General features: G+C 34.7%; 1 protein-coding gene across 1 annotated transcript in view; it reads left to right on the plus strand.

Moving 5' to 3' along the window:
* The window catches only part of TUSC3 (tumor suppressor candidate 3), a 131,438-nt gene that overhangs the window by 44,743 nt on the left and 62,190 nt on the right, over positions 1–24,505 (plus strand). The window contains exons 2-5 of the mRNA XM_075499216.1: positions 6,203–6,372; positions 16,557–16,674; positions 19,067–19,207; positions 19,791–19,931. Coding sequence (XP_075355331.1) covers positions 6,233–6,372; positions 16,557–16,674; positions 19,067–19,207; positions 19,791–19,931 — 540 coding nt within the window. The 5' untranslated portion in view covers positions 6,203–6,232. The remainder of the gene's footprint in view (positions 1–6,202; positions 6,373–16,556; positions 16,675–19,066; positions 19,208–19,790; positions 19,932–24,505) is intronic.

The raw sequence follows: 24,505 nt of genomic DNA on the forward strand, positions 1-24,505 counted from the left end.
GTAATGGAGTCAGTAATTACATATCTGAATGTTTAGAGGAGTTAACTATTCTTACAACATACTGCTGAAATGCATTTATTAGTACAGTTAGTTTAAACTAACTGTACACTAAACTATTAGTGTAAAAGTTACACTAAACTATTAGTGTAACTAAAGACTAAAAAAGACGACTGTTAAAACAAGTTGGAATTTGAGCTACATACATCAGATTGAGAGACTTATGAGATACTTTACATGCCTTATCAGTGCAACCTTGATTTTTTTTGCAATGAGTGTTGTCCTGAAATAATTACCTACAAGGCTCTCATTTCTTGGGGATTTGATGCATGTAAGTGAACAAAGCAGAGTCTTCATCAAGGGTGGTCATTCAGTCTACATTAGCTGGTTTTGGTAAGATACACATAAAGGAAACATGGAAGTCAAGCCACCTCAATTTTTTTTTTTATTTGCAACATTGTAATTTAAGAAATGTTCAACAAAATCTGTAGTTAATTTCTCTTCCATAGCAAATATAGTATCAAATCATTACTCCTTGCTTTACTTCTTTCACTGCGGAAACTGTGAAATTTGAGCAATTCAAAAACCATTTGAATTGAATTCAAATTCAATTCCTGAATTTGCATTTTCGTCAGGAAAGGGGAATGGCTTAGTAATAACCAATACCTCAGCCTTACTAGTAGTTGACAGTAGATTGAGTCCCCGCCTAATTTTTTGAGGACTTTTCCAAGTACTGGTATCTTGTCTTCTAGATCTTAACCTTACCTTTCTAGAGCTGAAGTCTTTCATGTACACATGTCCAGTAGTATTCAGGAGGCACCCCTTTACATAAGAAAGAGCCGAAACCTCTTCTGAAACCTGAAAGAAGATAATTGGTAAAGCCAGTGTGTTTCAGATGAAAGGAGGCTAGTTTGGACACTGAATCATTGCATTGTATTGTTGGGACTTTGTTCTTTGCTTAATAAATAAATTTAGAATATCTGAATATATAACATATATCCTATATATACATTATATATAGAATATATAAAAAATATATATATGAATATGTAATATATGAATTTAGAATATATATTTAGAATAAATTTAAATAAATTTAGAAAATCTGGCCACGAAGATTAACAGTCAAGTGAGGCAAAATGTCTGTATGCAGGGTGGTTGTTGTTGTTTACTCTTTGTCATGTAGGCACTGTGTCTTGGGAAAGTGAATAAATAAAGCTGTGTTTTGAGTAGCTAATCTGCTAGTCACAGAGTACGAAAGGGAAAGCTTGTAGATGCCAAGCTCTGTTGGGTTAAGAAGCAGAGAGGAGATATGGGGGATCACTGGGAAGCAATCCCTAACAGGGAATTGCTTCAGGTGCAGATGCCAGAAGCTGGGCCTGCCAGCATCTTCTGTTTCATAACTTGTCACAGTTTGCCTATGTTTTTGACAGGTGGCATAGTTGTTTCATCACATCACTGGAAACTGAGATCTATAATAGATGAACTTTAACTTTATTCTTTTGCTTTGTTCTTGATTCAATGATATGGGCAACTGCAAATGGAAAAATCTGTTGCTAGCCATAGAGACAAAAGCAGAATTATTTAGAATTGCTGTCCCAAGTAGCTTATTTCAGCGGGGACTGCTCATCTGCTTAACGGGATTGAGGCCAAAACACCGATGACTCTGTCCCTACTCCAGCAACACAAATAATTTTCATAGGTGATCTCTTTATGGAGAAATCCCTGTCCAAAATAAAGAACTGTTTTCCTTGTTGCATCAGAAAATTCCTGGATTCTTGATTTTCTCAGTTACGTTTTTAAGGGTTATTTAGTTCTGAAAAAATGTTGTCATGCTATATATTTTCACTTGTTACAAAATAGTGTAGGAACAGCAAGTAATATTATAGTACTGTTTGTTTTACAGTTATTAGCATTCATGTTGTTTCCACACATAGATCATACATGTTTTTTTATTCTGCTTGGGGCATGAGCTAATGAAAATAAACAAATGATACATGGCTGCCTCTTCACCCATTGATTTAAATGTTCTCTGTGCTTTTATCAGTAGAGCGTTATCTGTTGACCCTTTTGTAGTTATTTGCACCAACAAAACTGCAATTTTCTTTGTAAAGGAAGAATTTCCCCTCTCAGATTTATGCTTGTGGGTTTTTTTTTTTCCCCCTCAGTGTTTCAACTAAAACAGTCCCCTTGAGTTACCAGCATAAAGCTCGTAAATGCTCAGGAATTCTGTAAATAAATGGGTTTAAACAAATGTAGGGCCTTTACCTGTATAGACTGTGGAAAGGAGCAGAAAATTAGCAGTCTAGAGCAAAAATGAGATAGTCTCTCTCATTTTCTGGACATGAGGAACAATTGTTCATGTGTCTCAGTCATCACAAGATGGGTTTTGTCCAGTGGGTCTGATTGAGCCATCCTCTCCTATTTCCAGAGTTTCTCTGGCAGAAAAGTTTCCCCAGGGGGTGGAAAGAGGTGAGTTAATACAATTTTTGCAAATGTCTAGACTCCTAATGAGGGTTCACTTTGGTGACAGTTTTATGTATGGTTTGTATAGTTGGATGGTAACTGGTAAAGAAAAATACTGGAGGACATGTTCCGTTTCAGTACCTTCATGGCAAGAATAATTTGGGATAGATAATTGCCTTTGCTAACAGTGCTTTCCTGGGTATTAATAGATTATTATTTTTATTATTATACCATTAGGGTAATTGGGAAAATTCTGCCTTTTGTTTCTAAATGTTTTTTTGTCAATTTTTCTTCGCTTTTCAACACTGTTCTTTTACACAGGAGAAAATTTTTGACTGGAGGTAGAGCTCATACTCACACCTTTATTCAACAATCTGTTTTCTATATACTTTTATCTTACAAACTTTTAATTTTCTTATAAAAATGTCAAAGTTACTTTCTGGGTTATGAAATCCATAAGGCCAGTCTGCTAGCTTGAGCATTTGTTTAAAATATACAATTTTTTTCCCCTTTTAACAGACTGGTTAATTTTCTGAGTGTGGCATCTGAAAAGTGGGTGCCTTTTTGATCCAAAGCTAAAGTAGACAGTTGTAATGTTGAAATGTGCTGTATTTTCTGAACGCAGGTACTCAACTTTAATGTAAAATGCACAGCTAAAATGGAAACTCATTTAACACTAGATTTATTTCATGGATTTCATTATTAAATGAGATGAGGAAAAGGTTGATAACTTACTCAGCAGCATATATTGTGCAAATGTTTTATAAATGACAAAACAATATCAGACCTTCATCTAGCTATAAAGTGTTACAAACAGAAAGCCGTAAAATACAGGATGTTCCACAGATTTCCTTGTGCATTCTAGAGCTGGCAGTCCCAAGGTCTCTTCTATCAATTATTCTGTGAAAGGAGACTTTCTGGAATGAAGTAGACTAAAACGTGGTAGAATATCTAAGTGCAGTCCATTACCTAAGAGAAATCTGGCCTATAGCAGAATATTTGATGATGTATGTGATTATCTGCAATCCATTCAATGATAACTTTCTATTTGAAAAAAGTAGATTTCTTCAGAATCCAGTGAAGCAAGTAATAAAATTGTACCTAGTGACTTTATACTCCTGAAGTACTAGCTTGATTACCTAGTGTAGTAAACATATTAGGTTAGTTTAGTTACTAGCTTTTTACCTAGTGCCTTTAGAAAAAAAAAAACAAAAGATAAAAGTGGTTGAGAACATTATGATGAACTTCACAGTATTTCACAAGAGCTGTGTGAAGGTGATGTTGTACATGACTGAATGTGAAGGAAACAAGGCAATTGTTTGTTGGCAACAAGCTTCCAAGTAAAACTTTGTATGGGACTTCCCCGAGTAAGACTCTTCTGATATCACTGATTATTTTGTAGAAACAAATGATATAGCAGTAATAGAGCTGGGTTTTTTCTCCCTTGTTTTTTCTGTCAAGATCATGCTTTTACTTTAATACTCTTAATACTTCATGGGTTTCTATTTCTTTTCTCTGAACAAGGCCTATTCTGAAAAGGCTTTGGTTTTCTGTACCAAGTAGGATATTATGCATCCTTCCTGTGTTAATTTAAAAGTTGTGTCTTTTTATTAGTTCTCTTTGGTTTATCTTTTTGCTTCAGTTATTAAAACCTTTGGAAATATGAATACACATCCTTTTTAGCTCCTTAAGTTTTATTGCACATTACCAACTGGAGTGCCTCGTGCAAAACTAGTGAATCTTTTGAAATGAACAGAAAGATTTAATCCAGGCACTGCTAATCCAAGGAAATGTTACAAATGATTAGGCTTCATTTTTATGTAATTTGCTTTATGATTCTTTTTAAAGAAAAGAACTTACATAATATCTTTTTGAAGCAAAACTACCAAAAACATATGTCTTTTAGCAGAAGAAAAATTGTAGTATTAATTGATTCATTGGTATTCTCATGATAAACAGAGTTGTAATCTCTCCTTCACATTTGTGATTACAAATCTCAACTAAATTCTGAGAATAGGAATGAAAACCTAAAATTTTTTTTAAAGGCTTTATAGGGTCAAATAAATGTGTCTGTCTCAAAACTTGTCATGATTTATGCTGATCAAAGCTTCTTTTGGACTCAAAACTTCTGATGACCAGCTGCATCTTATAAGGAACTCCAAGAGGCATCTTCTGCTAATTTTAAGGTGGAAGATCTGACAGGCAAAATGTAATTTTCCTTTATCGTTGTAGTTCACTCTTTCCTTCCCCTCATATATCGCTCTCTACTCTTATTGATACGTCTCTACTCTTATTGGTATGCCTTACTGATATGTCAAAATGTTACTAAATGAGCTAATTTTTCTTTTTCATTCTGTTTTTTTTCTAAATTCATAGAAAAGCCACCTTGTCTCCTTGCTCAGTTATTTCTGCACAGTATTTGAGTTTTATCCTTGTCTTGCCTTTCTTCATGTTCTCTTTTCTCAGAACATCCCCATTTCAATATGTTTTGTTAAGCTAGTTTGTTCTTCCCTTCCACAGCAGACCCTCATCAGTGTGTATACCCTTTCGCTAACTCATGCATATTTTATCAGAGGTGTCACACCTTCCAGTTTTCTGAACTTTGTTTCTTTTTTGTTTGGTGCTTCTTCTTCACTTTCTGTCTCTGTTTCTGTCTGTCCCCATCTCTGTCCTTCCCACCTTCTCTCAGCACTCAGTTTCTGTGCAAGTTGTAATATTCCAGTTTTATCCACTCTTCTTTTAGCTCTTATTTGATATAGGCAGCTTCCACAGTGTCCTTGAGCAGGGAACTGAAGACTTAAAACAAGATGGATTGTTGCATTGATCCTGACACGCTGTAGGTGTAGCAATCCACTTAGAGCATGGTCAGTGCAACCTCACTGAAACTAGGTAGTTTAGGAGACTAAAAAGTCTCTGCTGAGCACGTGTGACATCAGGCTTACTTGATAAAAAAAAAAAAGTCTAAATAGATTTTCATAGGAATGGTTAGATTAATGTATTTAACTTGAGGGCTGTCTTCTAATATGTCTCATAGCCTGCTTTTAAATAGTTCATGTGATGGAATGCTTTCATGCAGAAGATAAGTCACACGCAAGCAAATTTTTTTTCCTTATACACTTATAGTTCAGCCAAAATATTTTTGGGATCTCAATCTTGAAAGCAACTAAAAACATTGATCTCATAACGGAATGTGCCTAGATGGGTTTATAAGACAGAGCATTCCTGTCTGTAGCAAAATATAAAACTTATATTAATTTAAATTCAATATGATACATATTCATAAGGAAATTCTGAACGTAATAACTATTTTTCTCACTTTGTAGCTACATTTTTCTTTCATCTTAATATTTGAGTGACTGGCAATATCCTGCTGTGATTTTTACTAAATAGAATAAATATAACATAAAGCTGCATTTTCTAAAGCTTCCAATTTTTAATGAAAGTTAAATGATTGCTGTACTGGTATCTTGTATTTAGACAGTCAGCCTTACTCTACTCCTTTGCCTTTGGTAGCAACCTGTTTGATTTCACTTTATGCATCCTTTCTCTTTAAGACCACATTGAGTTATTTTTTAAAATACTCAAAATCACCTTGTCTACGTAGAAGACTAAATTGTGCTATAAGCTATATAGAGGTACCCCAAGTCCATAGGAGCTCTGAGGATGCAAAGGCAGAATATAGGTACAAAGTTCTTGAAGTTTAAGCTTAAACATTCCTCATCCTTGTCCTCAATTACAGAATCTTTTGGCTGAGAAGGTGGAACAGCTGATGGAATGGAGCTCAAGGCGCTCGGTCATCCGTATGAACGGAGACAAATTCCGAAGATTTGTGAAGGCTCCACCTCGTAACTACTCTGTGATAGTGATGTTCACTGCTCTCCAGCCACAGCGGCAGTGCTCTGTTTGCAGGTAATTTATACCTTAGTGATCTTTTTCATCTTCCTCACCACAGTTTTGAAGTGAACGTTTTAATCAATGTGCAATATACTGAGTAGAATTGTTCTTTGCATGGGATAGATGCTTACTATTTAACAAGCTCATGTTTGTTACAGCATGCTTTCAACTGCCTTTTAATCTGTATGAAAAATTTTAGAAGTCTTCCTAGTTTTGGGTTTTATTAAACTACAGTTGAATAAAATGTACACAACTGAGGAAGACTTTCTCTTTAAGAAATCTGCTTTGCTTTATTATCAGTCGACCATGATCTTTCCAAAGATGTTTTGTGACAGAAGTGATTCATTACCATTTAATAATATGACACTTTGCTGATTTCTTCAGTTAAGAGATGTCCCAGGCTCTGATGCAGATGCGAGTTACCCTGTGATTTCAGAGTTTTGGACAGTTCTTGCATGCAAACACCTTTTTCCATGAGGACATGCTTATTGTGGAATACTGTCTGGCACTGCACTTTGGTATTTTCTAGTGGCTCTTCTTAGAATACGTATTAGAGTGGCTCTGGTATTCTTTTAAGTTCAAGATCTTTCTCTGCAAGTTCCTAGTTCAATAAGTTAATCTAAAAATGACTAATGATAGATGCTGAAATAGGGACAAGGGACTGAAAGGTAGTCATGCACTTAATTACCTTACTAAATCAGAAACTGAGCTAATAAAACCTTCTTCAGCCAACATATGCATTAGAAATTACTGTGTTTAGCAATAGATGGTATTATTGTGCAGGGAGTTCTAAACAGTATTTAAATAGGCAGCAAAATACTCTGTAGAACTATGAAATATATAAGCTGTATATGAAGAAATATTATTTCTTCATTTTAAGTAGGTGCACTTTAAACAATACACAAAGTTGGTAAATGTAGCAGCTTGTTAGGTTTCTTAGGTGTTGGAATGCAACATTTATGATAGGAACTTTAACTTGTGTACCTGTAGTCATATATGGTTTTTCTTAGATTCTTTTTTTATAGATTAATTTTTTGTCACTGAAGTCAGTTGGTCAGTTTTGGGGGAGAGTATATAAATTGCATTCCCATGAGTTCACCCTCCATATCTGAACTGTGAAGGTGAAGGATTAGGTACAGAAGCTTTCCAATGTTCTTAAGTCAAAGGAATTTTTTCTTTAAAGCTTCCAGCACTTGGTTGCTGTTATTTCTTCTTTGTGTTGCCAGAGTTCAACTTTAGGAGATGAAATAGGAGTTGAAAGTTTACCATATTGTTTTAAATAATTCCTTATATTCCTACCCAGTAGATAAAGCTACAGGAGATGCACTAAGTTCAGCTTTATAAGGGTCAGTGTATTCATCATTATAATGGCCATAGCAAATTCTTTCCCTGTGTTACGTGCAGCTCTTTTGTAGGGCATGGGAAAACAACATAAATATTGCCATTATTAAGGAAGTTAATTTTGCTTACAACTGTATATTGTTTATGGAAGTTAATTTTGCTTACAACTGTATATTGTTTACTGTACTGAAAAAGAGCTTATAAACTTCATCCTGTAATATGCCAGGCTAGCCATTTATGTACAGAAGCGACTGAAAATCTTTAAACATAAAATGAAGGAAAAAATCAACATACGGCTTTCAGTTGGGTTTGTTTAAATAAATGTGAAGCTGCAATCCATTTTTTCATGTGAAATAAAAGGAATTTAATGAGGTTGATCGTACTGCACATAAAACCATTATCAGGAAAATTGACATTTTCAAATCAATGGCTAATTAATGGACAGGAGCACTGAAAGGATATACAGAACTGAAATGCATGCATTACTTTATTGTTAGCTATTAACTAGCCACTTTGCCTAAAGGAAAAATAGATTTTTAACTTAATCTGTGAGGATGCTTTTGTCCAAGATTTAAGTTAACTGTTACTCATCAAAATATTTCAGAACAACTGCATACAAAAAAATCAATGTCAAACTTAAAATACAAAAAAGCACCTAGACCGAAATCTTTGACTTTTAATAACTTTGTCACAAGAATTAGTACCTTTTTTTCCCCTAAAAATTGAGCCTGGTTAGTTTATGCACCACAGGATTATCTAAAAAAAAAAAAAAAAAAAGTTATTTTTGTCTTTTCCCTTTGGTGGCTAGATTTGACATTTCAGTATTTTATCTTTTCTAGTTTATAAAGAACAGGGGCGCAGTATTTTCAAAAGGGAAAAAAAGATGTTTGTGTGCTGCTGTTGCATAGAGCTACATCAAATGCTAAGCATGAAAAACACAGCATTATACAAAAAAAGATAAATAAGAGGATGGGGAGCAATGGTAAGAAATGTAGTCCTCTTCTGGAGAAGAGCAGTGAAAGCAGGCCATTGCAGATTTGCACATTTGAGGCCAGAAAAAATCATGTGTGTCCTATCTTCTTAAAATAAACTATATTCTTTGTGCATCTGATTTTGCATTTGGTTATATTTAGAATGGTTGTTGTTAAAATGAGCCCCTGCTTACAGGAAAATCAGTATGACTTTTCTGGCAGGTGTTTTGAATGGTTGTGCCACCAAAGATGGAGAGGTAGTTTCTTGCATTCAGAAAGTTAGTGTCACTTTTGGCACTCATCAAAGTGAATGCAAAGTCAGTTTGATGATCCAAGTTCCGTAGCAGACTAAGGACTATTGTGCATGACCATTGCTGAAAAGTCCTGTATTTTGGACGTTGTCTAGAAGGTATGCAGGAAGAATTCCCCACTCCCCCATCCTTTTTAACAACAGAGAGGTTCCAAATTTTGGATAAAACTTGGTTGAGGTGATCTTAACCAAGTCTTAAAATGCTTGGAGGCATGATATTTAAACATTTTAAAAAAGTCTTACCTATCCATATAGCAAGGACCTGCCTGTGGAAAGCTGACCAGATTTGTCTCAGAAAATCCAAGGCTTTTCTGTGCGCAGCAAGGAGGACATTGTAACATCAGTCATGTAAATCACTTAAAGTTAATGATTTGTGAAAGTGTATGGAAATAATACCAACTTATTCTTAAAATGTGACAAAGAAGTCCCTGGGTCTCCAGATATCTGGGTGAAACTTTTGTATGTAAAAAATATCCTTTCAGTCAAAGGAGCTGATCTTTTTTCAGTAAAACCAAAGCATATTGTGTGTTTTGTAGGTATTCTCTAGCAAAAGTTACTTAAGATCTTTTTTTCCAATGGAATGAGAAGGGTTTCTTTATCATTGCAGGAGATGAATACATAATCTTATGTATCATCTTGAGAAGGATCAATTAGAAAATTTTTTTGAATGCTTTGTTTGCCAATTTTTTGAAATGTACCTGTTCATCCAATGCTAGGCTTGTTTGTTCCTGGTATATGTCATATTTTTGTATTTAATGCTTTGCCTTTACTTAATTTTGCTTGATTTGCTTCCAATTTTTTATATTACCCCTTTTCAATATATACTTTTAAAAGTTAGAAATCATATGTCTGCATTACTTATTGGAATTTACTCTGTGCCCAGAACAAATTAGGTTGATTTATAGGTGTTTCTAAAAGACAACTACCAGTTTGTCATCTTTGAGACAGAGAATGAAATATTTTCACAAACTGTGGACTGGAAAATATATCCATAGGCTATCTGAATCAATCCACTCCTAACACATGAAGGCTTCTGTAAACCAGCAGCTCTCTATACATGTTAGTAGTGCCTCTAATCATGCCTCTAGAGTGTTCTTCAAGGAAATTCTGTCTTTATCCTAAAGCAGAATTTGGAGTACAGCATTTCCATCTAGCTTTGTGGACAAGCAAGTTTCAATTTTCTGGTCCAAAAAACTATTGAAAGCCATCTGATGCCTTCACAACTGTGTAAGTGGTAGCATGAATGTCAGTTTTCCTGTTCACACAATTGTTTAGGCTCAATATGACATAGATGGTATTGAGAGATGAATTAACCATAACAGATTAGATATCCTATGTGCTCTTGAGTGTGAAGTCATTGGTGGGGGTGGGATGTGTTTCTAACAGTTGAAGATGTGGGTTTTTTCCATGCATGTTTGGAAACATGTTTGATTAAACAGTTTTGGTCCCAGGAAATTAAACTTGGTTAGTCTTAATTGACTTTACGTGTTATTACTGTTCTTGGTGTACATACTCTGCAACAGCACATTGGAAGCAGATACTAAAGGGCCCTTTGCACTGTGATGATGAATCAGTTTGGAGGAACAGTCAGAAATAATCTAACTCTAAGCAGTGACTCCTCAGGATATAAGACCAGCTTCCCTTTTTCCTTTGTGCTTAGGTATTCACTCAACTGGATAGTTTCTCTCTGTTACCCACGTCAGTCGCACTACTGAAAAAAATTACTTAAGTATGTAAGAAGAACAAAAGAATGGTCACTCTGACCACAGCATCTTCACAGAGATGAAGAAACTGTTTCTCAGCCTGTACTTTGTATTGCATCCAGGCAAACGGTAACTACTAGCCTGACTTGAATGCATTTTTGGGTAAAAATTCTCTTCCAGCTTCTCTGCTCTTTGTCTTCTTGCCTCTTGCAATCTGTTCCCCCATTTTATTATCCCTACGTTTTCCCAAAGGGATCAGCACCATTTTACCAACCAGACTTCAACGACCCCCCCGCTCCACTTGATTGAGTATTAGTGCTTTGATTTTCAGCTGCACATGGGCTTTAGATCTAGCCTGCTGAAACCATCACTGTGCTGACTGTTCCTCTGCATCTTTCATTGTTATCATTAACTCATTCTTTTTTGTTTGTTGCTGTACCATCTAATCACTTCATAAGCAAATTATATGAGGTCTTTTATTTTACTTTCTAAACTGTGTTTCTCTCATCTTTCTGGCAGAAGCAACCATCTTTGCTTTGCATACAGGTGCATATCAGAGATGTCTTGTTTGTTGCCAAACAGTTCACATTTTTGTCTGGTTCATTTTTCAAATTCATTGCTGGGGTATTTTCATTTAGAAAGGGATATCTGGGTCAGAGAAATGAAACTGATCGCTTGAGGTTTTTTTCCCCAACAGCTGAAGCCCATCAACAAAAATACACATATTTTGTTTCTTTTTTTTTTTCCTTAGAGTAGTGTTCCTTGAAAAGATCAGAGCAGTGTCAGAGGCTAAAGATACTGAGTTTCAGTGGTCAATACCATGACCTGTGCCACTAGTTTGTTTTGTGATAATGGTTAAAACATGTAAATTAGACATGTACATCTCTCTGTGAATTTCAAGCTACGTAAAACAAATGGATTTTTTTGCATACTTTCTACTATGCTTGTTTATGCCTGTGAATTCCCAAATGTTTCTTTTAAGGATGTAACTGAGCCTGTTTGAATCATTGCAAATCAAGATTAAAACCTAGAATTAGCATCATAAATGATCAGGAGAATAATGGGGAAATGCAACAGAGGAAGACTGTAGTAATGGCAGGTGACCACTTGTGGAGACAAACCTATAAACTGCATAAAATGAAAATTGTGTTGTTTCAGTCCTAGATGATGTTTCATAGTATTTTACTGTGGAAGTAACAAACCTGCTTCCAGATTTTTGGAAAACACAGTTTTGCAAAGACAGTATTTATGAAGCAGCAGCTAAAAACGGCTGGTAATGCAGAGGTGTTTGTGTAGCCAGTAATTTTCTTCACCTCCATGTTGACCAGACTATTGCATTTTTAAAGCATCAGAAGTTTCATTATATTGAAAGGACCACTGATTACTCCCATTAGCTGAAGTCATGTGTGTGTCTATAAATACATATGTGTGTGTAAGTATACATATAAAGTATATACATAAAATATATAGGTAGGATGTGAGGGAGATGGGTCAATTTTTGCAGGTGTGGCACATCTTTTCTAAAGACTACTTTTGTTTCATTTGAGTGCCAAGGCTGAATTCTGTCAGAAAGTATTAATGGCATCTATTGGAACAAGCTTGTAGTTACTGCAGAAAGCCTGCTGCAGAATGAGCTCAAAGTCAACTGCTTAAGCTATTCCTGCTGTATTTCTTACAGGATTGTATAAAAGGTAAGTTATAATTCAACATATAGTTTGTGTATTTTTAAGTTTTGAGCTTAATGTGGTCTGTGTTTCATAAAGGGCTCTGACTCCTGCTGTTGACTTGCTATGTGTAGAAGGAAATGACAAAATATATGACAGAAGAGACTGCATAATTTTATTAACATCTACCCTATCAATGAGACCTCCAAGAGGAGGTTTTTAATCTAGAAAAGAGAGGAATTCTGTTGGTTTCCCTGTTCAAGCAGATATCTCAGAAAACTGTTTTCAAGTAGCCGATCAAAGAGTAGGTCAACAGCAAAAAGAATTCTGACAGTCAAGGAGGTGTCATCAGAAAGAAGAAACAGGATCCTCTGCCCTTCAGTTTTTTGCTGGTTGATCAAGAGCAGGTAGTGAGAAAATCATTGACAGGTCTCTTAACTTACTGAGAGGGAATTATCTTTTGAACTGTTGTTCAAAGAAGGAACAGGAAATGTGGAAGGAGCTGTTGAAAGTTCTGCAATTGCTTTTCCAGCGCACTTCAGGATCTTGATAGAAGTATTGATGAGTCCTGTTCAACAGGGCAGTAATTTTATACTTGGATCATAAGAGACTCCTTATTCTTCCTCTGGTCACAATTTTTTTTTTTTTTTTTAACTTTGCAACTTCTACAAAATATGGTCTCATAGCTTCTTTCAATCTGCAGAATATTGGAAATTTCATGGGATGCTGTAAATAGAATAGCATGGATTTTAGCTTGCTTTCTCCTATTATAGATATCTAGATTCTTAAAGAGCGTAGTTTTCAAGTGGTGCCCATACTATCTTCATTTTGTCGTGTGTGGTGAATTTTCTGGACACATTTGTAGACTCTTCAGTGCTTTTCATTGTGATATTATGAGTCACACTAAACAAAAATAAAAGAAAATAAGCATTCTGAATTTATTATCTTCTTGATACTGAGAAGAAGTCAAAATACGCACTTATCCCCTTCTTCTCTTCATTTTGGGAAAACCATTCCAAATAAAACCCAAAAGTTGTTGTGGAGGTAAATTGCAGCATTGATCACAGTGTACTTTAAACAGATGGATAAGAATGGGTAGGTGACCTGGTAGTGCATGCTTTGCCAATTGTACATTTGTGTTTTGTACAGTCCATAGTGTGCCAAAAAATAATGCTTTACTGCTTTCTTTGGCAAATAATTCCACAGTCTCTTTTATTCTTTTCCTAATATTCTATTTGTGTTTTCCTTACTATAATGTTGGACTAATAGAATAAAATTAATCTTATTTAATACAGCTCAAGCTATACAAATCTGATTATCCGCCATAGACACCCACATAATTAATCGTTTTAAATAAAACTTTTAATATTTCATGAGCATCTCTTGCATAATGGAAGAAATTTTTATAGAGCATTTGCTTAGCATCTTACTTTTCAATATGTTGAATTTTCTAGGTAAATCTAATAGTAACATTCCCTTTTGATCTGGCCCCTATTTTCTAGTAGCTGATTAATATTACTGTTGTTGTTGCTAGTTCCTGTGTTGCTGTTATGATGAAATTCTTAAGAGGTGACTGTGGCAGCAATAACATTTAAATCTTCTCCATCTATCACAAAATCCTGTCAAACTAACAAGAGCAGTGCTAACATTATTATTCTTATGAGTTCATACCAAGTGTAGTTCTGCCCTATGCCTTTATAGTATTTCATATAATTACTATAATAATTTCATGTAATTAACATTACTTCATAGAAGCAAGCTGATAGCATTGATATAACTAATGATAGAGATAGGTAGATAAGAAGTGACAGAGTTGCTATTGCCTGATGTTAATTGGATGCTGATTTTTTTTTTCAGCCAAGTGCTTATGCTTTTTACTATTACTGTATCTGAAAAGGAGTAACCAATGCTACAAAAAGTTGTTAATGTAATTATATCAGTATTGTATCCATTGGAAATTAGATAGCGGACTGTAGGATGTTCTTCAGTTCTGTATGTAGTAATCCTGTAACTTTGTATTCCTGCCCCTCCTTGTTTCACTCTCGCTTCTCCCATACGCCTCAAGAGCTGCTATGAGGATGTATTACAGAATGCTTTGCTATCTTTAGTGTGAGGATGAAATTGTGCTTTGAATCTGTTATGGAAAATCTAAGACAACCTTTTGAAAAATGATACTTTCTGAAGTATACTTTCTACCTATTATAGTCATTCAAAATAGTTCAAAGATGCAAAATACATGGAGATAACAGGAAGAGTCTTCTCTCAATTAGTGGGGGCATAACTGGAGTATCTGAATTTCCCGGAAATACTGTTTCATCACAAGTGAAAGGTAGACTGAGAATAATGATGACATCAAGATGAAGTGATTTTTATCTTGTTCTTATAATAAAAATGGTCCAGCTTTGATATAGCAGGTTTAACAGGACAGTGCCCTACAGATACTACTTAAGATTTTACAGCATTCCTTTGATGTTGTCTGACTGCCCTCTTCAGGATGACAGTGAACATGTTAGTCTGCTTAATGTTAGTATCGGTTTCTAGAAATAACCAATCTAATGCCTAAATCACTTTTTTTTTTTATAATTTCAAACTTTTCCTGTTGAGCAAGTGTGTTAAGTAGCAAATCTTGCTCAATCAGGTAATAAGAGTGATAGTTGAGTTTTGTTGTGCTTCATAAGATTTATTCTTTGCGGGGTAAGAGATCATAAAATTTCATTTTAACTTCTTTTTTTTATGATAGATTTTTTTGTGTACAATATATTCCTTGGTACAACACAACCCTGCTGGAATTGTATGTAATATATTTCATGCCTAAGGCTGATCTCAGATATGAGGAAATGGGGAGGGTCTTATGACATCTTTGATCCTGTCATCCTCTTCCCTCTCTTTGCTCTCTCAAAATACAATATGTATTAAGTGTGTTTAGTGGAGTTTCTCTTGCAACAAACAGATTTTTGCATCTACAGCTTTTAAATAAACAGTGTTCTGCACCATCAAACACATGGAACTGGCTTTATAGAAACACTGTTTTAAGAAAAGCTGCAGAATACATTTATTTATACTATTTCTGCATCTTACCACATGCAGAGATAAGTTGCCAAGTGGTAGAACCTTGATTTGGACTCTACAGCAGATATGATTAAATAGTAATATGGAAATAACTAGCAAAGGAACCTGTGTAAAGCCAAAAGTACTGCAAGGATCCTTTCAGGTTGGTTTGTGGTTTGTTTGTTTGTTGTTTGTTTGTTGGGTTTTTTTCCCCTGAATTATTCATTGATATGGATTTGTCCTGTGGAAGAACCTGTGGTTTTATGGTTCTGTGACTGTGTGTTTAGAGAACATCTCTGCTGGTAAGGATCACAGAATTCTTCTCCTGGAATTACTTTTTTTTCCTTTCCTCTCAGTGTGGACATGGCAAAGTTGTTTGTTTTAGTTTGTTTGGCTTTTTTTCTTTCAAAATGAACAAATGAACAAACAAAGCCCAACCAACCAAAAAAACCTCACCCGAATACAGAGCCATGAGTAAAGCCAAGAGGAAGCTTTCTGATAAATTTGAGTAGTAGCAGTATGACTTTCTAGTGATGATAGAAAACATTCTTTAACCCTATATGTTGTGCAAAATTATCCTTTATAACTTTTAAAACAAGTTTTATAGCAATAATCTTGAGTGTATTATGCTACTTACAAGCCTACTGTTCATTTAGTTAGGATCATTTCCCCAGTGCTTAGCAGTTTCTATGGCTCTTTCTATGGCTCTGCTATTTTAGGAAGATTACTACTGTCACAGTTCTGTGTTATTTTTCCACTAGTTTCAGAATTTCTTATGTGCAGCTGTCTTCGGCAAGTAAATCCTGATATTGTACTCAAGGGCCACGTGAGCATCTGCATGGATCTGTTAGCAGATTTGAGTGACGCTTGCCACTCAGGCCACTCCTGTTTTCTGAGACTTTTAAATATGGAAGACATTACTTTTTGTTAACATCATCTTGGAATGTCTCTGGTATAGTTTAACTCAACACATTTCTAATTTTGGAGAAGGCAAGTTTGAAGCAAAGAGGTACATAACTAGCTGAAACTTTTTTTTAATTGATAGTATGGGTGTTGAGAATGATACTGCAAGTGTAATTCATCTAACCACTGCAGCTGGTTGTAGAATCTTTTTTGCCAGTGGATGCCACATGGATGTATGTTTGTTTCTTTTCCTTAACAGGCAAGCTAATGAAGAATATCAAGTGCTGGCTAATTCATGGCGCTATTCATCTGCTTTTTCAAACAAACTGTTTTTCACAATAGTGGATTATGATGAAGGGGCAGATGTTTTTCAACAGGTAAATGTCAGATACTGTAAAACATTCTTAATTTTTAGAACTACGTGTTGATTTGCCAAATGATACAAGAGAAATTATTTTCTGTGTGTAGGTGTGTACCTCTGTGTTTTGTATACAAATTCTTCCTGATTAAAAACACCAGGCACTGCAGTTTCTATATGATGTTAGCGATTATACCAGATTATACCACTAGCCACTTCCAGTCTTTTCCGAGTGTAGTTTATAATGTTTGTTTATAGTATGAAATTTTTATTCAACCGATTGTTAATGTAATTTTTTAGAATTAAGTGCAATACAACTACTGTTTCCGTTTGAAGATTTTCTTTATTTTATCCTTAGGGGGAAAAAAGCTCTTAACTAAAAGAGACTTAATTGCTTTTATGTAATACAATGTTCTTCAACTCCAGTAATATTTGTATTAGTCTGGAAGCTCTTCAGGGAAAAGAGAAGAGACTGGTTTAGATTTTATATATTGGCTATGAAGAGTGAAAAATCAGTTGTTGGAGAACAGTCTAAGGCCCCCTTTTAAATTGAGCAGTCAAGGCAAAACGCATCCCTTGAAAATTAATACTAAATACTGACGTGCTTTTCTCTGATATTTATCCGTTGATTGAAGCTCAAAATGCAGATTAAGAGAAGTGACAAGTTTTGAAGTTCTCTGTATTTCTAACCACCTTTTGGTGAAGGGTATGATTTAAAATATTCAGGGGAAAAGTTTAATATTTATTTTTAAAATACTTAATAATTTTAAAAGTTTAATTACTGTGTTTAATAAGTATTTTTGCTTCTAATTGACATCTTAGAATGTATTGTGTAAAGAATGCTTATTAATGGCTTAAGATTTTGCTTTAAAAACTTTAGTTCAAATAAGCTTTAAAATCATCTTACATTACCCTACATTGTTACAATAATACAGAGTACGTTGTTTGATCTTGCCTTAAGCCAATCAATATATAATTAGAATAGTCCATTCCATCTTATTCCTCGTGTAAAAGGGCATAGATTCAGTTTATTTCAGGTGGTACGCGTTTAGTCATGTAAAAATTAGACCAAATTAGATAAATATGTAAGTTTTTGACTGTCTGTGAGAAATACAGTGTTAAGAATAAGTGATACTAATGACTATTTTAAGGTGGATTTGGAGGGAATGTAGTTCTGACCTTATGTTTATGTGTGCAAACGAGTCATGTAATACTGATGCTATAGCAAAAGCTCCCCAAAAGTAATGTGACTTTGATTTTTCAGCTTTTACTCTGTTTATAGAGAAATGACAAAGCAGTTACAGACCAACTGCCCCCAAACTCTATACAATGTGAGAAGGTTTCTGTATCTTATAAAATATTTTATTAAACTATTTCACATTTGTTTTAGCCTTTCTCAGAATATTTTTTATTTCCAAATCAGTTCACTAAAGAAGAGAGCTATTTTTTGCTTAGATGGAAAATATTTTCATAGCTGATAATTTGTATTGATAAATTCAGTTCTGTACTTGATTAAATACTATGTTTTGGTAATGTGATAAAACTCATTTTGCAGGAATGAAACAAACAAGTTCACACTGCATTTGTTATTTAAAGATCTCCATATTGCATCATCTTTAAGTATTACCCCAATTTTGTTAATTTTCATTTTTTTCAAGTGTTTTGTTGTACCATTTCTGAGATGGACTGAAGATGGAGGAATTTTATATGGTAAAATTATGTTGTCCTATACCACCTTGCAAAGTTGAACTCAAAATTTTAAGTGACAAATGTAAATGTGAATTTGTTTGTTTATCACCTTTGAGTTTTTTTGATATACTGTGAATAGTTCTAGTGACATCAACACATAGATGAAGAGTCATTTAATTTCTAGGGCAAGTTATGTAGTCTATGCTAGTTATCTAGGTTTTTCTGGATTCAAAAAAAGACCAGTCACTAGTCCGTCTTGAAGCCAGTGGAAGACTAGATGAATAGTTTAGTCTAGGTAACTTTGGATTGCTGAGAGCTTAGGCAAGAGAAACAATGTCAAGCTATTTGAACGCTTTTTTCCTCCCATAGAATTATAACCTAATATACTTTAATAGATTGGATGGGTGTGGGGTCTCTGCTTTACTAATTACAGGACAGTTCTTACAATGTGTGAGAACTTTGAATTATAACATACTCTTACTCAGAAAAGCTTGTGGGTGAAATACTCTGAATAATTAAACATCCCAAAGAATCTACGGGAAGGAATATTCTGAGCACTCTTTTTGCAGGACTATGCATGAAGATGTATAAAAAAAGAGTAACATGGAAGCAAATAATATTTTTCACGCTAATTAGACTTGTGTTGTCTTATACATAGAAAGTAAACATTTTTGAGAATGGAGTTACTGATTATTTTTCTGCTCTTTTTCCTGGTTTTGTAGCTGAATATGAACTCTGCTCCGACTTTCATGCATTTTCCTCCAAAAGGTAAACCCAAGAGGGCTGACACATTTGACCTGCAGAGAATCGGATTTGCAGCTGAGCAGCTAGCTAAATGGATAGCTGACAGAACAGATGTTCATGTAAGTCTTTCAAAAATTTTAAAAGTTGAAGCCAAATGTATCTTTGTAGTCTGAGACAGGCTGATGATAAATTCCATCTTTCCTTAATACTTTTTTTTTCCCTCAAGTGTAGGTTCTAGAACACATAAAAAAAAAAAGAAATATAGTCGTGGTACTTGTGGTAACCTCTGCAGTTTGCAGATTATATTCCAGTCTTGTGTTGTTAAATTTTGTGTAGTCCTATTCTGGATGAAAACAAGCAGTGATATTGTGATAAGAAGTTGGTAATAAGTAAAATGTGCTTTGCAGAACTATATACAAAACAGATAGATCCAAAGGTAGTTGCTCCTAATTTAGACACAGCCTGCAAATCTGTTGAAGAAATAATGTTTTGGAGTTGAACAGTTCAAAATGATGCTTAAAACTTTTTTCATATTATGTGTTTATTAAAGGGAAGTACAATTTTTCTTATTTAAGTATACCTTTAGGGATTAGTCTTTCTGACTCTGAAACCAGATTTCACATGCTCCCTGTTTGTTTATATGGAAGGTGGTCTGTATGTATGCATTTATTTGCCATCTGTATTTGCATTTATCTTTTCCAGATTAGAGTGTTCAGGCCTCCTAACTATTCTGGTACAATTGCACTGGCTCTTCTAGTATCTCTTGTTGGTGGCTTGTTATATCTGCGAAGAAATAACTTAGAGTTCATCTACAACAAAACTGGCTGGGCCATGGCAGCTCTGGTATGCAGATTTTCCTTACTAATATGCTTTTTATTAGTTTCTTATCTTAGCATATGTGTTTTTGTTACTTGCACAGTAAATTAAAAACCATTGCATTAATACATTGTTCAGAATGGTACTCTCAGACAAAGATTTGTAATCTAGATTTTGAGGCTAATTCTCATAAGCACTGAGTATCAGTTACTACGAGTGATTCCCTGAAAATTAGGAAGTTCTGTGATAGTTAGCTGCAGATTTTTGTTTGAACTTTAACAAGAAAATATTTCTAATAAAAAGTGTTATTTATGTTCGCTGCTATCATTCAACTTTCCCTTTTTTGTAAAAGCAGTAATGTTATGATTGGTTTAGTGTGGATATTAATGTCAGACTGTATTGCTTTAGAGTAATGAAAGGTTAAGAAAAGTAACAAAGGCTTTTTATATGTTTGTAAGAAAATGATAAAGAACTAAGAAACAAAGAAAAAGGTGGAATTCTTTCCAAAACTTGTTTCAGTAGGACTGCCCTTAACATTCCACTGTTAACCTAAAAAGGAGGCTGAGGGGAGACCTTACTGCTCTCTACAACTACCTGAAAGCAGGTTGTAGAGAGGTGGGGGTCGGTCTCTTCTCCCAGGTAACAAGTGACAGGACAAGAGGAAATGGCCTCAAGTTGCTCCAGGGGAGGTTTAGACTGGATATTAGGAAATCTTACTTCACTGAAAGGGTTATAAAGCATTGGAAAGGCTGCCCAGGGAAGTGGTTGAGTCGCCATCCCTGGAGGTATTTAAAAGACGTCTGGATGAGGTGCCTTGGGACATGGTATAGTGGTGGTCTTGGTAGTGTTAGGTTTACGGTTGGACTCAATGATCTTAAAGGTCTTTTCCAACCTATATGATTCTGTGAGAATAGGACAATCTTATAGGGTTAATTCTGAGGAAATTCTAAAACTAGCTAATAGTCTGTTTGAAATATTAGCCAGCTAAACCATCAAGGCCAGAAATAATGAATTAAGGTTTAGGGTGCTCAATAGTGTATTGCAGTGTGTTTGTTTATATCATAGTTTTCAAATAACTGAGTAGACTGATGAAAAATGTGCACTGTGCTGCATAGTCAGCTGTCTCGGTTTAGATAGGAAATAGCATGTAAGGATGGTAGATGACAGTTAAGGTGTATCAATAAGTACTCATTACTCTGCTATCATTGTGACTGACAGAAGAGGAAAAATCTGAGAAGCAGCATCTGAGGCTTAATTTTCAGGGACATGGAGTCAGGAGTGTGGTTATCAACACTAGAATAGCATCTAGGGTTATCAAATCCAATCCAACGTTCTACAGCTTAATAGAGCTCCTTCCTTCTGTATTAGCAATATATTAATTGAGAACAGTACTTCTTAAAAATTTGACCGTGTATTTGTACAACATAAGCCAAGCTTTTCTTCTTTTTCCGTGTAAATGGTTGTTTATTCACTTCATCATTTTAAAGACTTTTTCTCAACTTGCATCAATATGAATTAACCTTTCTTGAAAGCATGTGGCTAGGATTGTAGATGGAATTGTGAGTTTACTTGTGCAGCAGCATTCATATTTTATTTCTCATCTAGGCTCCCTGTCCCATGAAAGCTTGGACCAGATGGTCTTTGGAGGTCCCTTCCTACCAGGGCTATTCTATGATTCTTTGTATTTTAGCTCCGCTAGAAGTAGGTTACTGATATATCCTATAATTGCTTTTTGCCTTTTCAAAGCCATATTATATTGATCATTTGCTGTTCTGCTCTGATTCAACAATATGAGAAGATACCTTCTTTTGTGACACTTTCAGCTGATGGGCCCAGTGGCAGCTTTTATTACATCAGTTCAAATATAAAGTTACCTAGTACCTGTTGGGCTCTAATTCATTTTTATATCTAAATTATTAACTAGATCTTAAAGCAAGCTCTTTGTTCAGAGTTCCTTAATATTTGGCATTACTCTTGAATAATGGCTACTGATAATGCTGCTCTCTCTCATGTGCTATCATAGCATTACCTACTAGTGTACATGGCATACGTTCTTTAAGCAGTTTGTTAATCTATCCTCTACATTGAGGAAGGAATAAAGAACAAGATTTCAAACAAACCACCTACAGGACTAGATTTCAAGTAGAATGATGTTTCCTTTTGATCTAGAAAGCCAGGGGCAGAATGTCTTCTTTGTTCCAGGATGTCATTTGGAGTATCCTGGGCTCTAGCACAGAGTTTTGACAATTCTCTTCCAAACTAAGTCTGTCATATTTAGTTCCATATTTTTCTAGACTGCCAGTATGTTTTAATGATAATATTTTTTAAAGATACGCTACCACCAGAAGGCTCAAATTTGATTTGTATCAGTCAAACTTTTTTTGGCCTCCTAATTAAGTATCTTTAGACATCACCTGAGTAAAACAATAATTAGCACACCAAAATAGATATTTGTGTCAAAAATCAAATAAAGATATGTAATCAGTGGTATTTCCTTTGTTTAGCCGTGCACTGTATCTCTGGAGACAGCAATTTTATTCCAATTTCATACCTCAGGGTTTCAGATCAGAAGTTTAATGTTTCAGTGTTTTGGGGAATTATGGTTTTTGTCTTGCAGAGGTTAAAAATCAGTTCTTCAAATCAAGAATCATTCTATTACAGTCTGCATTCAATAAATAGTTAAAGACATAATTAACTTCCTAATTAAATTAAGAAAATTAACACATCAATTCTTTCTTAAAATATTTGCTGTTCTCCTTAGCAGCAGCTGGACATTTTACATCTGAACGTAACTGTAAATTACAGTGTAGAAAACTTATAGTCACATTCAGCTGAATCCCTGTGGACAGGGTCAATGTCCAAATGTGATCGAACATTTAAAGAAATTGTATTAATGCCATTTAGTAATTGTCATCCTGCTGATTGTATTGACAAGCAATAAAAGAGTTAAAAGGAATTCAAATGGCATTAATGCTATTTTTTGTTGTTGCTAATACTATTTCCTGTAAAATTCTGTTTACTTTAAAAATGAATAGCACTTAGAAGATGTTTTAGAAAAAGGTGTTATATCTGAAATTATATAGCAATTAATCATGGCGTTGAGCTGATGCTTCCCTTTTTCAATCATTACTGTTCTTTTGCCTTCACAATGTTGTCAAAGCCACATACTGCAAAATTATGTTTTAGCAAAGAACATGCAGTTACCAGAAGTCCTTTTGGTTTTCTTTAGATCTACACGGACGTACAAGTTAATGTTATAATTCTTTTTGGTGGAATCAGCAGGGACTCCAGATTGCAGGCTTTTACACAGATGACCTTAGTTCTGTAAAATGACTAGAATATATCAAGATCCATAGAAGAAAATGGACAGTTATTAATATATTAATTCTAAAGTATTGTGTAGTTATGATTCTCTTACAAGGTGCTTTTTTCTGCCAGTAAAACTTAGAGCTTCTTTTTTCATAAAAGCTCATTAAAAGGAAAAATGGAGAAGATGGCGTCTAGTTAAGGGGAGTGAGTGATGCCTAATAAAATGTTTTTATGAGGTGTATAAATAACTAATAAATAATTAATTTTAAGGAATTATATTCTTCCTGAATATTTTTTCCTTTTTGAACTTTAAAAAACAAATTAAACAAGGAAAGCCTGGCAAGACGCATAAAAACTACAGGAAGCCCATGTTTTTGACAGGAGTATTGGCAATTATTCTGTTTCTTATTGGCAGTTCTTTTTATGGATGTTGCAGTACTGAGAAAGCACAGGAGCTTTTTTCTAAAAGCTGTAGTTTTGGGTTTTGATTGTTTTTGGGGAAGTGTTGTACTGCTAGGTAGCCAGCATTCATTAACCATATGGAAAACAACATTTTTAATTTCATCTGAAACTCTTTCATAGATATCCTGGAATTCAGTAACTGAAAACTGTGTCACTGCAAACAGACAAGTCTCTTGTTTTCTTTTCCTTGTTTTTCAGAGCTTCTTAGTTTATTTTGAAGAGCTTTTATGCTCCCAAATGTGGGATACTTTTTATTGAAATGAAAAATGGACAGCACCTCTCTGCCTGATTGAATGATCTGTTCCTAAAAATTAGAAAAAAATTCTCAGCATAAAGTGCCTCTGCTGTTTATATTAGCAGGAGAACAGAGGATCCCAGAAATGTTGACTGAATTTTTATTTGTATCTCCATCGATACCAAAAAGTTGTGTCTCATAGGTAATATTTCCAGCACGATTTTAGGAGAATATTTAGGAATGCAATTTTTAGTGATCCATCTAATGGTTTTGATAGACTTTCAAAAGCAAGACCAGACCTTTCATCTCACACGTTGGTTCCAATGCCAATTCACACAAGACTGTTGAATTGGTTTTGTCCTCAACATTAGATTGCGCAACAGCAATGATATTAGTGGTTTCATCCCCTTGTTGAAGCACTGCAGACTCTGCTAGTATCTTGTATGCCTTAGGCATTTTTACTTGCAACATTACCCAGAAGACTTTTAGAATGGCAAACCATGATGACTGAGTCACAGTACATAATATCGCAAAAGATGTCTTTTGAGATCACATCCAAAATTTATCCCCCAGATTATTTTAGACTTTAATTCAA

The sequence above is a fragment of the Mycteria americana genome, chromosome 4 (assembly GCF_035582795.1).
Source record: "Mycteria americana isolate JAX WOST 10 ecotype Jacksonville Zoo and Gardens chromosome 4, USCA_MyAme_1.0, whole genome shotgun sequence".
NCBI classification, from domain to species: domain Eukaryota; kingdom Metazoa; phylum Chordata; class Aves; order Ciconiiformes; family Ciconiidae; genus Mycteria; species Mycteria americana.